The sequence below is a fragment of the Ovis aries genome, chromosome 6 (assembly GCF_016772045.2).
Source record: "Ovis aries strain OAR_USU_Benz2616 breed Rambouillet chromosome 6, ARS-UI_Ramb_v3.0, whole genome shotgun sequence".
NCBI classification, from domain to species: domain Eukaryota; kingdom Metazoa; phylum Chordata; class Mammalia; order Artiodactyla; family Bovidae; genus Ovis; species Ovis aries.
The window spans coordinates 40,638,090-40,650,892 of NC_056059.1; the positions used below are offsets into that span (position 1 = coordinate 40,638,090).

Sequence of the window (12,803 nt, forward strand, 5' to 3'; positions counted from 1 at the left end):
TGTGTGCTATGTTAAATTCTCACAGTGGTACAAAGACTCATTAATCTGTCTTTCTCCCTCTGATCTCTCCATTGAACTCTAGTTTAATAACTCAAGGTTTTATAAAACAGTGACATTTACCTCTCCTGTGTTGCCTTGATATCAATATATTTAAAAGTACTTTCAGGAGTCCAGTTTTCTTTCCTGATTTCCCCTTGCTGTGAATATAATACCAGATTTTGCTACTTACCAGTGCTCCAACTTCAGGCTTATAACTTACCACCTTTTTTCCTTGCTCACGCATATCCATTGCCATGTAAGATTTTTCTTCAGAATTTATTTTTCTTTCCATAAACCTTTGCTTATTAAAAGCCTGTGATATGCCAGGAATTCTTTATAAAGAAGATGAACTAAAATCTCTGCCTTTATTCATCATATTGTCTCAAAAGAAAGACAGTTATCACAAAAACAAATCAACTAAAAATTTGAGTGTTACAGTAATATGTGTGCATGCCAGCTTAAGAGCACAGAGGCTGAAAATAACTGACTCCTCAATAATAAATAGCAATGTTTAATAGTTCATTTGTAATTATATAACAAGCTTATTGATATTTAGTTATTTGAATACTAATTTTCATTAATAATAATATTGTTGTTTGGACCAGGCAAAATGGCCCTAAGAGTGATTTATTCTAGCTCATTTTATAGATGCACAGATGGAGAGAGGGGTAAGTGATCTGCACAGCATCACATAGCAAATACATTACAGAGATCTTAGCACATGGTTCAGCTGGGGGATTGGAAAAGAACTATGTTTAAGGGAGTACTGTTTGCTCTGTGTCTTGAACCGTATATAACCCTGCATTTCATGGTGATAGGAGCTAGGTGCTTAAGAAAATAAAATGTGGATAAGCTGAAAGAGTTGGAAAGATGATTTTATAACAGGTGGGTTAAGAGAATGGAATCAATGAATGAAGGTCTGAAGTGAAAATAGAAGTGCAGAATGTATCAAGGAAGTCCCACAAGTGAGACACAACGTGAAGGCTTCAGGAAATTCCAAGAAAGCCAGTGTAACTGGAGAAGAGTAGGCAAGGTGGAGAGATGGTCAAAAAGGATAAAGTGATGAGGTGTCCATCAATTATTTGGGAGTCTTGTAGACCTTATAATGCTTTGAGCTTTCCCCTCCTTTTAAGATGGGACATCAATGAAGAATTTTGATTGAATACATGACAAACTATGATTATAAGAAGGCAAAGGGAACAGAGAGAGAGAGGAAGTCATGAAGATAATCCAGAGAAGAGGGGGCGGTAGCTTTCTCCGGGGATCAGAGGTGTAGGTAGACCAGATTCTGAAGATATTTTGAACAGTTCAGAGAACTTTCTGGTGGATTGCATGTTGGGTGTAGAAGAATCTTAGATGTTGGTGAGGACTCCAAGTTTTTGGTCCGAACTACTGTGAGGATGGTGTCCTCTTAATTGAACTGTGTAAGAATTCAGGAGATGGTTATTTCAGCTGGACTTGATTTCAGTTTTGGAAATGTAAAGGTGGTGCCATTGTGGAGGATGTATTGTTAAGGATCACAAATCAAGACAAAGATATGAGTTTGGAATCTCAGTCATGTATGGAATGGTGATGACTATTGTTATCCAACAGGAACTATGACAATAGAAAATGGGAGGAAGGAGCTTGATTCAAGATGCTGCTGAAGTAGTTTTATGTATGAGTTGGATGGAGTAGAAGAGGGAGGGTCCAAAATGGGAAACTCCAGGGTGATTACTACTAGTACCACTTGCCGGGGATCCCCCTGATAGCGCAGTTGGTAAAGAATCTGCCTGCGATGCAGGAGACCCCAGTTCGATTCCTGGATTGGGAAGATCCCCTGGAGAAGGGTTAGGCTACCCACTCCAGTATTCTGGCCTGGAGAATTCCATGGACTGTGTAGTCCAAGGGGTCACAAAGAGTTCCACACAACTGAGTGACTTTCACTTTCTCAGGCCTGGCTCTGGGAGGCCTATATCTTTACAGTTATGCAAATACCAAGAAGCCTTTTCTGTTTGAAACCACTTATGTTCATCTGTGTTCATATCCTTCCTACCAAGATTAGCTTCAGAATGGGACAGTCTTTTCCAGCTCTTCTCACTTTCTTATCATGTCAGAAAATGAATAAACTAGACTTTCAGATTTAATGTGATCAGTAATTTTAGTTCACATGGGAAATTCCAAATCATGCCTGATAATTTGCAGTGATTTTTTTTTTGTATTTTCCCAGGTTTATTGACATACATAATATTCATTTAATGTGTAGAACAAAATTATTTTATATATTACTAAATGATTACTGCAGTATGTTTTATTAATAATCATTGAAAGTGAAAGTGAAAAGTGTTAGTCTCTCTGTTGAGTCTGACTCTTTTCTAACACCCACCAGGCTCCTGTGTCCATGGGATCTTCCAGGCAGGAATACTGGCATGAGTTCCCGTTTCCTTCTCGAGGATTATCTTCTCAACCCAGGGATCAAACCCATGTCTCCTGCATCTCCTGCAATGGCAGGCAGATTCTTTACTACTGAGCCGCCCGAGAAGCCCTAAAACAGAAGTAGCTTTGGTATTCTCTAAAATCTCATCCCGCCATATTACCTCACATAATTTAAGGGCTTCAGATTGGTAGTTCAGATTGTAAAGAATCCACCTGCAATGCAGGAGACCCAGGTTGGACCCCTGGGTGAAGAAGATCCCCTGGAGAAGGGAATGGCTACCCATTCCAGTATTCTTGCCTAGAGAATGGTCCATGGGGTTGCAAAGAGTTGGACACAACTGAGTGACTAAGCACACACACATAGTTAAAAAATCTGAATAAGAACTTTTAATATTTACCTTCTTAGAATCTTCAAATATATAATACATTATTGTTAAATAACAGTAGCAGTGCTGTACATTACACACGCAAAGCAGCACTTTAATCTTATAACTGAGCGTTTGTACATTTTTACCGCCTTTACCCAGTTTCTTTAACCCACCCCCCAATTTCCCACCTCTGGCAACCACCAATATGTTCTTTCTGTGAGTTCCACTTTTATTTGATACCACATATAATGTGATCATACAGTAGCTGTCTTTCTTTCTTTGACTTATTGCACTTATTAACATGTGCTCTCAGGGTCTACCCATGTTGTGGCAAATAGCAGGATTTCCTTCTTTACCAGGTTGAATAATATTCTGTTCCACCTTCTTTATCCATTCATTTATCCATTGATGGACACATGTTATTTCTATATCTTGGTTATTGTTGATAATGCTGCAATGAACATAGGGGTGCAGATACGCTTTCAAGAGAATGATTTTGTTTCCTCTGGGTATATACCCAGGAGTAGGATTGCTAGGTTATATGGTAGTTCTATTTTTAATCTTTTGAGGACCTGCTATTCTGTTTTCCATTGTGGTTGCACCAATTTACACTTCCACCAGTAGTTCACTAGTGTTCCCTTTTCTCTGTGACCTTGCCAAAACTTGTTATCTGTTGTATTTTTGATGATAATCATTCTGATAAGTGTAAGGTGACATCTCCTTGTGGTTTTGATTTGCATTTTCCTAATGATTTGTAATGTTATGCATCTTTTCATGTGTCTATATGTCTTCTTTGGAGAATGTCTGTTCAGGTGCTTTGCCCATTTTTAATTGAGTTATTTGTTTTCTGATATTTAGATGTATGAGTTCTTTGTATATTGTGGACATTAACCCCTTATCAGATGCATGCTTTTCAAATATTTTCTCCAGTTCTGTAGGTTGCCTCTTCATTTTTTGATGGTTTCTTTGCTGTGTAGAGCTTTTTTAGTTTGATGTATATCCACTTGTTTATTTTTGCATTTGTTGCCTTTGCTTTTTGAGTCAAGTCTAGAAAAAAATCATTGTTAAGATCAATGTCAAGGTGCTGACCACCTATGTTTTCGTTTTGGAATTTTATGGTTCCTGTCATATGTTTATGTTGAGGTCTTGAATCCATTTTAGTTTCTGTGTGTGAAACTAGCAGTCCAGTTTTATTCTGTTGTAGATGGCAGGACAGTTTTTCCAAAATCATTTCTTGAAAAGGCTATCCTGTCTCCATTATATGTTCATTTTTTTCTTTGTCATAAATTAATTTTTCATACGTGTGGGTTTATTTCTAAACTCTCAATTCTGTTCCATTGATCTGTCTCTTTTTCTGCTAATATCTTTCTATTTTTATTACTATAGCTTTGTAATATAGATTGAAGTTAGGAAGTGTGATGCCTCTGGCTTTGTTCTTCTTTCTCAAGATTGCTTTGGCCATTCCAGTTCTTTGGTGGGACCAAATACATTTTAGGGCTGGCTGTTTGTTCTTTTTCTGTGGAAAATAGCACATTGGAGTTTTGAGGGTTGCGTTGCATCTGTAGATCATTTTGGACGTTTTAGCGACACTAGTTCTTCCAGTCCCTGAGCATGTGATACCTTTCCATTTGTGTCCACAAATTTACAAAGCAAATTTAGCCCCTTGTCTTCCATCCCAGCTCCTCAGTGACCACACTTGTTTTCCCTAAACACTTTTCACATTTTTGCATTTTGCTGTTGCCTTCCTCAGTAAAGTTGAGTGAGTCCAAACTCTCCCCAAATAGTCAAGCCCCTTAACGTGCATCAAAGACCTTATGTTTGAACCTAACCCCAACTCTCCACTGTATTGTTTAATGCTCTCCAAAAAACTGCCTAGTTCACTGGATACCCACCCTTTTTCCACAATACTTCCCAATGCACCTCTTTGCCAATTGTCCCTGTCTGCTCCAAAATTCAAATGCCAGATTAATCTTCCTAAAAATCAACTCCAATCAAGCCATTTCCTTTTCTGAAGCACATTTTACACTCTGTTGCCCAGTGATGTAATTACAGACTCTTCCATTGGCAGCTTTATCCTGCTAACTCAGTAGTTCTGGCTCATTTTTCTCATATCACATAGTTCACAAAACAATGCACTCTCATCAGTAATATCTCACATTGCCTACAATGGTCTTTCAAGGAACAGAGATATACTTAGTCTCCTAACAGAATAACTGTAACATGTATGTAACCAATGCCTCTATAGTAGTTACTGTATGTCAGGCACTTTTTGACCACTTTAAGAATATGATTTCATTGAATCCACCTAACAGTCCTATAATATAGACACTGTTATTGTTTCATTTTACAGATGAGGAAACTGAGGTACAGGAAACATAAGCAATTATCCCAAGGTCACATGGTTAATAAATGGAAGAGCTAAAGAATTCAACCTCAGATAGCCTCAGCCTGTAGTCTGTGCTGTTAATTGCTCTGGCATGTTTACCCTCTCCTTAAATTTCTGTCAACCACCCATACCAACACTGGAGGGTGAGAAATATTGAGCTCAATTGTTTTCATCAAATTTCCAAAAATTCCTTTTTTATTTTGAAAGTGGCTTGAGTCAGCTAAGTCTCCAATAAGTGTTACTTCTCTGATCTTTTAAATCACTCTTTTCAGATGGTACCACTCAGGCTTTACTTATCCTATATTCTCTTTGTTGTCATCAATCTGTGAGATAAAAAATCACATCTCTATACTGAGATTGAAAAAAAAAATCACAACCAAGCTCATGATAGACACTGTAAATTCCAATTTCCCAATTTTGTTAATGGTTCCTCTAATCTAAGTTAAAAGTGACTCATATCTCCTCTCTCTCTTTTGCCTAATCCACATCCACATACAATTCGCTTCCACGTTTGGTTCTTCATGCATTCCTGATACCACTCTCAATCTTTTGCACCTTTTCTATCTAAAGGGTGGGAGATGCCTCATCCATTAACTGGGTCAGAGTAAATAAGCAATGTTTTTATTAACAGTTATTCTATTGTTTGACATTCTCATTGCTTTTCCCCCAACTATCATAAAAATCTTGTATCTGGTTATTTAGATTTGAGTCTTTGACCCCTGATATTCTGCTAAATTCCGTTGACAGTTTAATCTAAGGAAAAACATCTGCTCAGCTCCCATCCACCACTCTCACCTTCCTACCACTGTCGGCTGAAAGAACTCACTCTTTGGTGGGTACGAAAATGTCTGCTAATTGCATCACTGATTTCTCCTTCCAAACTCATCTCTTATTACTCCACTGCATGTTACACCTTCTAAGAAAACCAGACCAAAAGCTACTCCCATGAAAAGTTCTGCTTTGTACCTCCATACTCTTGCTTGTGCCATTTATTTCACACAAAAATGCCAATGAAATAAGTCAGAGGCTGAGGTCGCAGAGTCCGACACGATTGAAGCGACTTAGCAGCAGCAGCAGCAGCAGCAGGATGAGGTAAGAAAAAAAATCTCTGAAGTTTTAGGTCACAGAAAGGATGTTTAGCACTAATACCTGACATCTCTGAAGCTTGGTTTCTTTATAATAATAAGTAATAATAACAGTGATAATAATAATACCTACTTCACAAGATGGCTACGTGGTTTAAAATATAAATTTTGATATTGTATTATTTCTGAAATTTAAATATTGCATATAGAAGTCACTAAAAACTTGTTTAGGTTCTTCTTCCTGTCATGGGTGAACATTGCCCACTTAACTTAAGGGAACTGAGATCCATAACTGAAGCTGGCTGCCAGAGTGAGGTGGGCACAAGAGCAGAGACCCCGTAGAATAGTCTACTCCTGGGGCAGTGACACATGAAACATTGATCTTAAGCCTCCAAGGCTAATTGTTACTCTTATATAAAAGATAAGATGGTAAATGTTAGCAAAATAAAACCTTTCTATGTTCTAGAATTCTGCCTGAGGCGATCAAAAAGGCTAAAATCTGAACTCAGCATCTCTGCCATTTTTATTCACCTTGGGCTTTCCACGTGGCATCCGTCTGCCTGCAGTGCAGGAGACGCAGGAGACGTGGCTCCATCCCTGGGCTGGGAAGATGCCCTGGAGGAGGAAATGGCAACCCACTCCAGTATTCTCGCCTGGGAAATCCCATGGATAGAGCCTGGCAGGCTACAGTCTATGGGGTCACAAAGAGTAGGGCATGACTGAACACACACACACACACACACGCACACACACACTCACACTCACACAGTCTCTAAAGCAGTCTTTGTTTTGTTCTAGGAGAACAAAAGTGGAAAAAGAAAACAAATGATGAGAAAACATTGAATTGACAGAGGCACAACAATAAAATCAGTATCGGTTTTCAAGGAGTGCTCTAGATTTAAATTTGCTTGAACTCAGTTTTTTCCCTCCTCACTTCTTATTACTTTCTGAGATGTCTTTCTCTAGCATCTCTCTTCCCTTCTCTTAGCTTAGTAGCCGCCTTTGAGCACTGTTTCTGGCATTAAGGCTTTTAAATATGTATTCTTAATTCGATGTAATTAAACAAAGGAAGGAAGTCAGTCTGAATCAATGACAAGCTGGAGAAACAAGCGGTTTTTAAGGAAATGAAGTTTTATTACTCTTAGGGATATACTGAAGCTATAGAAAACAGTTCACTTAGAACATTAATGGCGACATAAACACCTACATAAGCATATCTTACAAACTCACTGTTTGGAATAAAACACACATGTACTTTTCTTTTTTCTAAGGACTTTTACTGTTTAAATAGACTAACGTTTGTTTCTACAGATTACTTAGCGAACCTTTTTTTTTTTTTAATTTGAACATTGCAGATATTGAGATATAAATGCAAATCTCAGTTGTTTAAAACTTGGTGCTCATGAGGTCAAAACCACACACTAAATCTCTATATCAGCTAGTTTTCTCTATTGTGTGGTCATAACTGTGTGAGCAACTACCTCTGGTCATAAGCACTGGGGGAGAGGCTGTCGATGAATTTGTCCAGTATGCCTTCGCTTAATTGGAAAATGGCTCTGTTTCACAGCCACACACCCGTGGTCAGTAGCTTCACCTTTCTTCGTAAGCGTCGGTTATTTTGAATTTTAAAGATAATTTTAGTACCTTCATTGTTACTTTAATACTTTATTTATGTGCTGTTTCAGCTTTCTGCTATGTGGTAATGTTATTTAAAATTTCCTCTTTTCGATGACATTTCTTGCATTGTGTATTTATATCCTACTTGTTAAGGCTAATAATACTATATGAGCTTATAGAATTGCGTCTGAACTCTGAAGGGAAAATAACGATCCATTTCATGAGATGAGTAATTTTTACAAACTCTCCTTTCAGCTCAAAGAGTGCTTTTTGTTCCCTTGATTAAAATGTATTTTCTCGATTAAATTAAAATGCAAATATAGATGGTCTGTGTTTATGGTTATAATAGAATTATTTAAAGAAGGTTTTAAATCAATGTGCTGTTAATATTTCATGCGGGAACTCTGGGTTTTATTGTTGGGCCAGTACTGCCATGTTCCATTTTCAAGATTACTTAAAGTGCTATGAAAACTTAATCATACTGCCCTGGTTTTATCAGTTTTGCCCAGCCTTCTCTAAGATGTTAAAAGGAACTATTTTCCTATATACTTCTTAAGTTATATCAGTGGTGTTGGAGAAATATCAAGTACTGTTTCTTTAGAACCCTTTAAAATTGAGTTATGAACAATTTGCTGTTTGTTTTAAAGAAATATTTTATTACACAGAAGTGAATCAACTTTTAAATTTAAGAGAACCATATTTAATAATTTATTATGAACTAAAGATCTGAAAAGTTACTTCAAGAGACTATTTTGCCCAAATTTTTAATTTCTATTAGAAATATAAAATATTTGTATTAGAAATTGCATCTAGTGCTATTAATTTAATTATAATGATTTAGTGTTTCTTTTTTGGAAAGTGACATCACTTCTCAATAATTATTAAAATAACTCTTAAATCATATTTATAACTTGATCTTTTATCCCTTTTCTTTTTTAGTGACCTCAGTGAAAACCAGATTCAGGCAATTCCAAGGAAAGCTTTTCGTGGGGCAGTTGATATTAAAAATCTGTAAGTATTTTTTCTAATTGATACTGTTGTTTTTAAAGTTATCCATTTTCCAAGTTTAATTCATATTAAATAAAGTGTCAGGAAAGAAATGGTGAAAGCTTATGCATTTTATGCTTCCTTAGGAGAACTGTAACAATGTTTTAAATCATTTTTGCATGTTATCTGAAGGAAGTCTCATTTAGAAGATGTCTTGAAACTGAAGTTATCAAATAATAACTGCAGTTGTTATCACAAGGTTCTTCAAACCTTCTGGTTAACCTTGTGAAGTCTAAAGAAATGATTTTATTAAAAGGCATTTACAATGTATTTTCTTCCCTCTTACTATGAGCTTATTTCAATAGTACCTTTTTCACTTGTTATTGGTGTTTATTGGAAACACAGACTATTTTTTTTCTGGAAAGAGTACATTAAATTTTCTTGTTGGAGATACCTGTGGCCTAGAGCTACTGCTTTTAAAATAGCTTTTAGATCACCATTTTTATGAAATTCCGAAGTGTGAGAATGAGAAAAGTGTCTTTCAATTTGTGTGAATACTTTTCTTAGATTTTCCCTTTTATCTTTATGAAAGAATGTATGTATAGCCTTCTTTAAAAAGCAAAGTAAAAGAAACCTATGTGTTTTTCCTTGGTAAATCTTTAATCTGGTGTCTGCTGTAGATGTGTTGTTTTGTAAGTGCACATAGGTCTTTACATATCAGATTTAAGATTACAGTGGCAACCCTAACATTATCGATATGTATCTTAATAAATTTTAAAGTATCATATTAACCTTTTGAAACGACTGCTTTTGACCGACTATAAAACTAGGATGTAAAGTGTTTTCTTTAGCTTCTGCATTAGTTTGGAATGTAAAGGGAAAAGCCCCTGTGTGCTGAGATTAACTATCAGGAATTCAGTGTTTCTTACCTTTGTAATAAACGGGGCAGAAACTCTTTCAAGAATTAACTTATTTTCCATGGTGGAATCCAACATTTCTCAAGTAGTGAATGTGATACAGATGTTTTCCTTCGTCAAAGAAGACGACTGTTTATAAAGCTATAAGCTATGGCCTCTACATCTTCTCTTCATTGTAAATGGTTTTTGTTTTAAATTTGTACTTTCTAAGTGTACGGGTAGAGATAGAAAAATATAGACTTCTAAGTATAAATATAGAGCGCCATCAGAATCCTGGCCTTAGACTTTTGTTAGCATTTACATGTTAAAAGAGATTTTATTTGCTTAGATTTAGTCTCTAATGAATACTGAGGAAAATCTTCAAGTAGATTCAGAGATATAGGGTGTTCAAAACTGCCTCTATGTATTATCTCTTGTCAGAACAACACAAAGATTCCTATGTAGCACCTACTCAAGTTGTCTATATGTCTCTGTGAAAGGACAGTAATGGCCAAAGTTGACCACCCTTTGGGAATGCCTCTTGCAGTCTTTTAACAGTATTCTCGCTAAAGCCTGAAAACAGGTGGCTTTTAATCTTAGTAATGATATTTAGGGAATCCAAGTGTGCAAGTAATCCTTCTCCCATGTTTAAGGATTCATTTGGGAATGAGATACCAGTCATGGTGAAATTCTTCCTTAATTCCTCTTTGTTTCTTCTTTAAAAATGCAATTCTAAAAGTTTAGAGATAAAAAGAAAAGTGAGATACTGACCAATGTACTTTAAGGAATGCATCATTGATTTGGTGGGATTTGGAAAATATTTTCCTCCACTATATCATTTCCCCTTTTCTAGTTTAAACACAGTTATTTAAAAACTGTGAGATGAGCCTAGGACTGGAGTCTCAGAATATTTTGCTATTTTTGTTTGTTTGTTTTGTAAACATGACAATTTATTAAACTTCACTGAGCCTTAATTTTTACTTTTATGAAATCAATATAGTAATTGCTTGCACTTGTGATTATTAGAGGAGAAAGGTACTAAGGAGAGAGAAAATTAGAATATGGACTAATCTGTAATATTAGTGAGAGATCAGGTAGACCATGGGCCAATTAGACATTAAGCTGCAAAGTAGGAAAAAAATACATATATATATGTTATCTCAGAAGGTACTAAATATATGCAAGACCCTGATTTATAAACAAATTGTGAAGTGCCACAGATACTGAGGAAAGAAAGAGATAAAAGTGTTGCTTGAGGTTATCAGGGAATAATTTAGAAAAGAATTACTGAAAAGAAAATATACAGAAATCTTCAAGGAGGTTGGTTCATACTGTATATTGGTCAATAAAAGCACATTGAGAAAGTAAGAATTTATTAAGACCTATTCAAAGCCTGATTACTGGGTTTTGAAGGGATTGGAGGATAAAATTAAATGAAATGTGTGTGTGATGGAAGGAATATGTCTGTATCTTTAAGGTGAGCCAGTACTAATTCGGAATAGCAGCACTAGCAGAAAGCATAGCAGTCAGAATATGGAGAAGGCTGAGTAGAATGGCATCCAAATGACTTTATTTTTGGAGATTTTTTTTCTTATGGAGGAAAGGGCGCTTAAGAAACTATGTGGCTGCTGAATGGTGATGGTCAAAAGAACAATTTATTCCTGCTACTCTCCCTGGCTTCCGTGTAAAAGTGTGAAAGACCATGGAAACAACCTTGAAACACCTTAACGCATTTATAGGTTTATTTAATTTAAAAGGATCATATAAGTTTCATGGGACTCTGTCTGAAGTTTAGTTTTATCATTAAAAGTTAAGAAAAGTATTTAGTAAAATATGTTAGCACTGAGAGTAAATTTTAATTCATATTGTTATTAAAATGGTAAATGTAGGTCATCAAGTAATGACTCAGTAAAAGTCCAGAAGTACTGACATTACTATTATTATGAATGTTCAGTGTGGGAAGTGGAAGTGAAAGTTGCTCAGTCATGTCTGATTCTTTATGACCCCATGGACTATACAGTCCATGGAATTCTCCAGGCCAGAATACTGGAGTGGGTAGCCGTTCCCTTCTCCAGGCGATCTCCCAAACCAGGGATTGAACCCAGGTCTCCGCGTTGCAGGCAGATTCTTTACCAGCTGAGCCACCAGGGAAGCCCAAGAATACTGGAGTGGGAAGCTATCCTTTCTCCAGCAGATCTTCCTGACCCAGGAAATAAAACGGGGTCTCCCACATTGCAGGCAGACTCTTTACCAGCTCAGCCACAAGGGAAGTCCATTCAGTGTGGGAAGGAGAGGCATAATGCTCTGTCCTGTATATCATGCCAGTGTGTTCATGTACAGTTTGGACAAGACTTCATGGTCCCATGATGGCTAGTATTCAAGGCTTACAGAGATAAAAGAGAAAACAGAAGGCTTTACAGAAGAAATATGTGCTTTAGGTGCATCAGGATAATATTCTGTGTAGTGTTAGTTGCTTAGTTATGTCCAACTCTCTGCAGCCCCACAGACTGTAGCCCACCAGTCTCCTGTGTCCATGGGATTCTCCAGGCAAGAATAGTGGAATGAATTTTCATTCCCTTCTCCAGAGGATCTTCCCAGCCCAGGGATCGAACCCTGGTCTCCTGCATTGCAGGCAAACTCTTTACCCTTTGAGCTACAGAGAAGACCTTGATATTTTGTATAGCACTGTCTAAAATATTGGTCTAATGCACTGTACTGGGTTTACGGGAGTTACCACATATTCAGGCTTTATTCTGAGTAAATTCCAAGTATCAGAAGATTTTCACCGGAAGCACTTGCTTTAATCTTGTGGATTGGCTAAATAAGCTCAAGGCAAAATCCTGACAATATGAAATTGATGCTGTAGAAATTTTGCAAATTAGCAGATCTTATTCCTTTTCCTTCAGGCAAGCCACAGTAAAACTGTTCTAGACAGATGGACATTTATCTTGCTGTTAAATATCTCCAGGGAGGACATCCCATAACTTTTTTGCTTATCTCTATTAATTTC

General features: G+C 36.7%; 1 protein-coding gene across 4 annotated transcripts in view; it reads left to right on the top strand.

The window, feature by feature from the left end:
- SLIT2 (slit guidance ligand 2) overlaps positions 1 to 12,803 on the top strand; it is a 403,430-nt gene that overhangs the window by 240,369 nt on the left and 150,258 nt on the right. For all 4 annotated transcript variants that reach the window (XM_060417558.1, XM_004009724.5, XM_060417559.1 and 1 more), the window contains exon 5: positions 8,850 to 8,921. In XM_060417558.1, the coding sequence (XP_060273541.1) occupies positions 8,850 to 8,921 (72 nt within the window). The remainder of the gene's footprint in view (positions 1 to 8,849; positions 8,922 to 12,803) is intronic.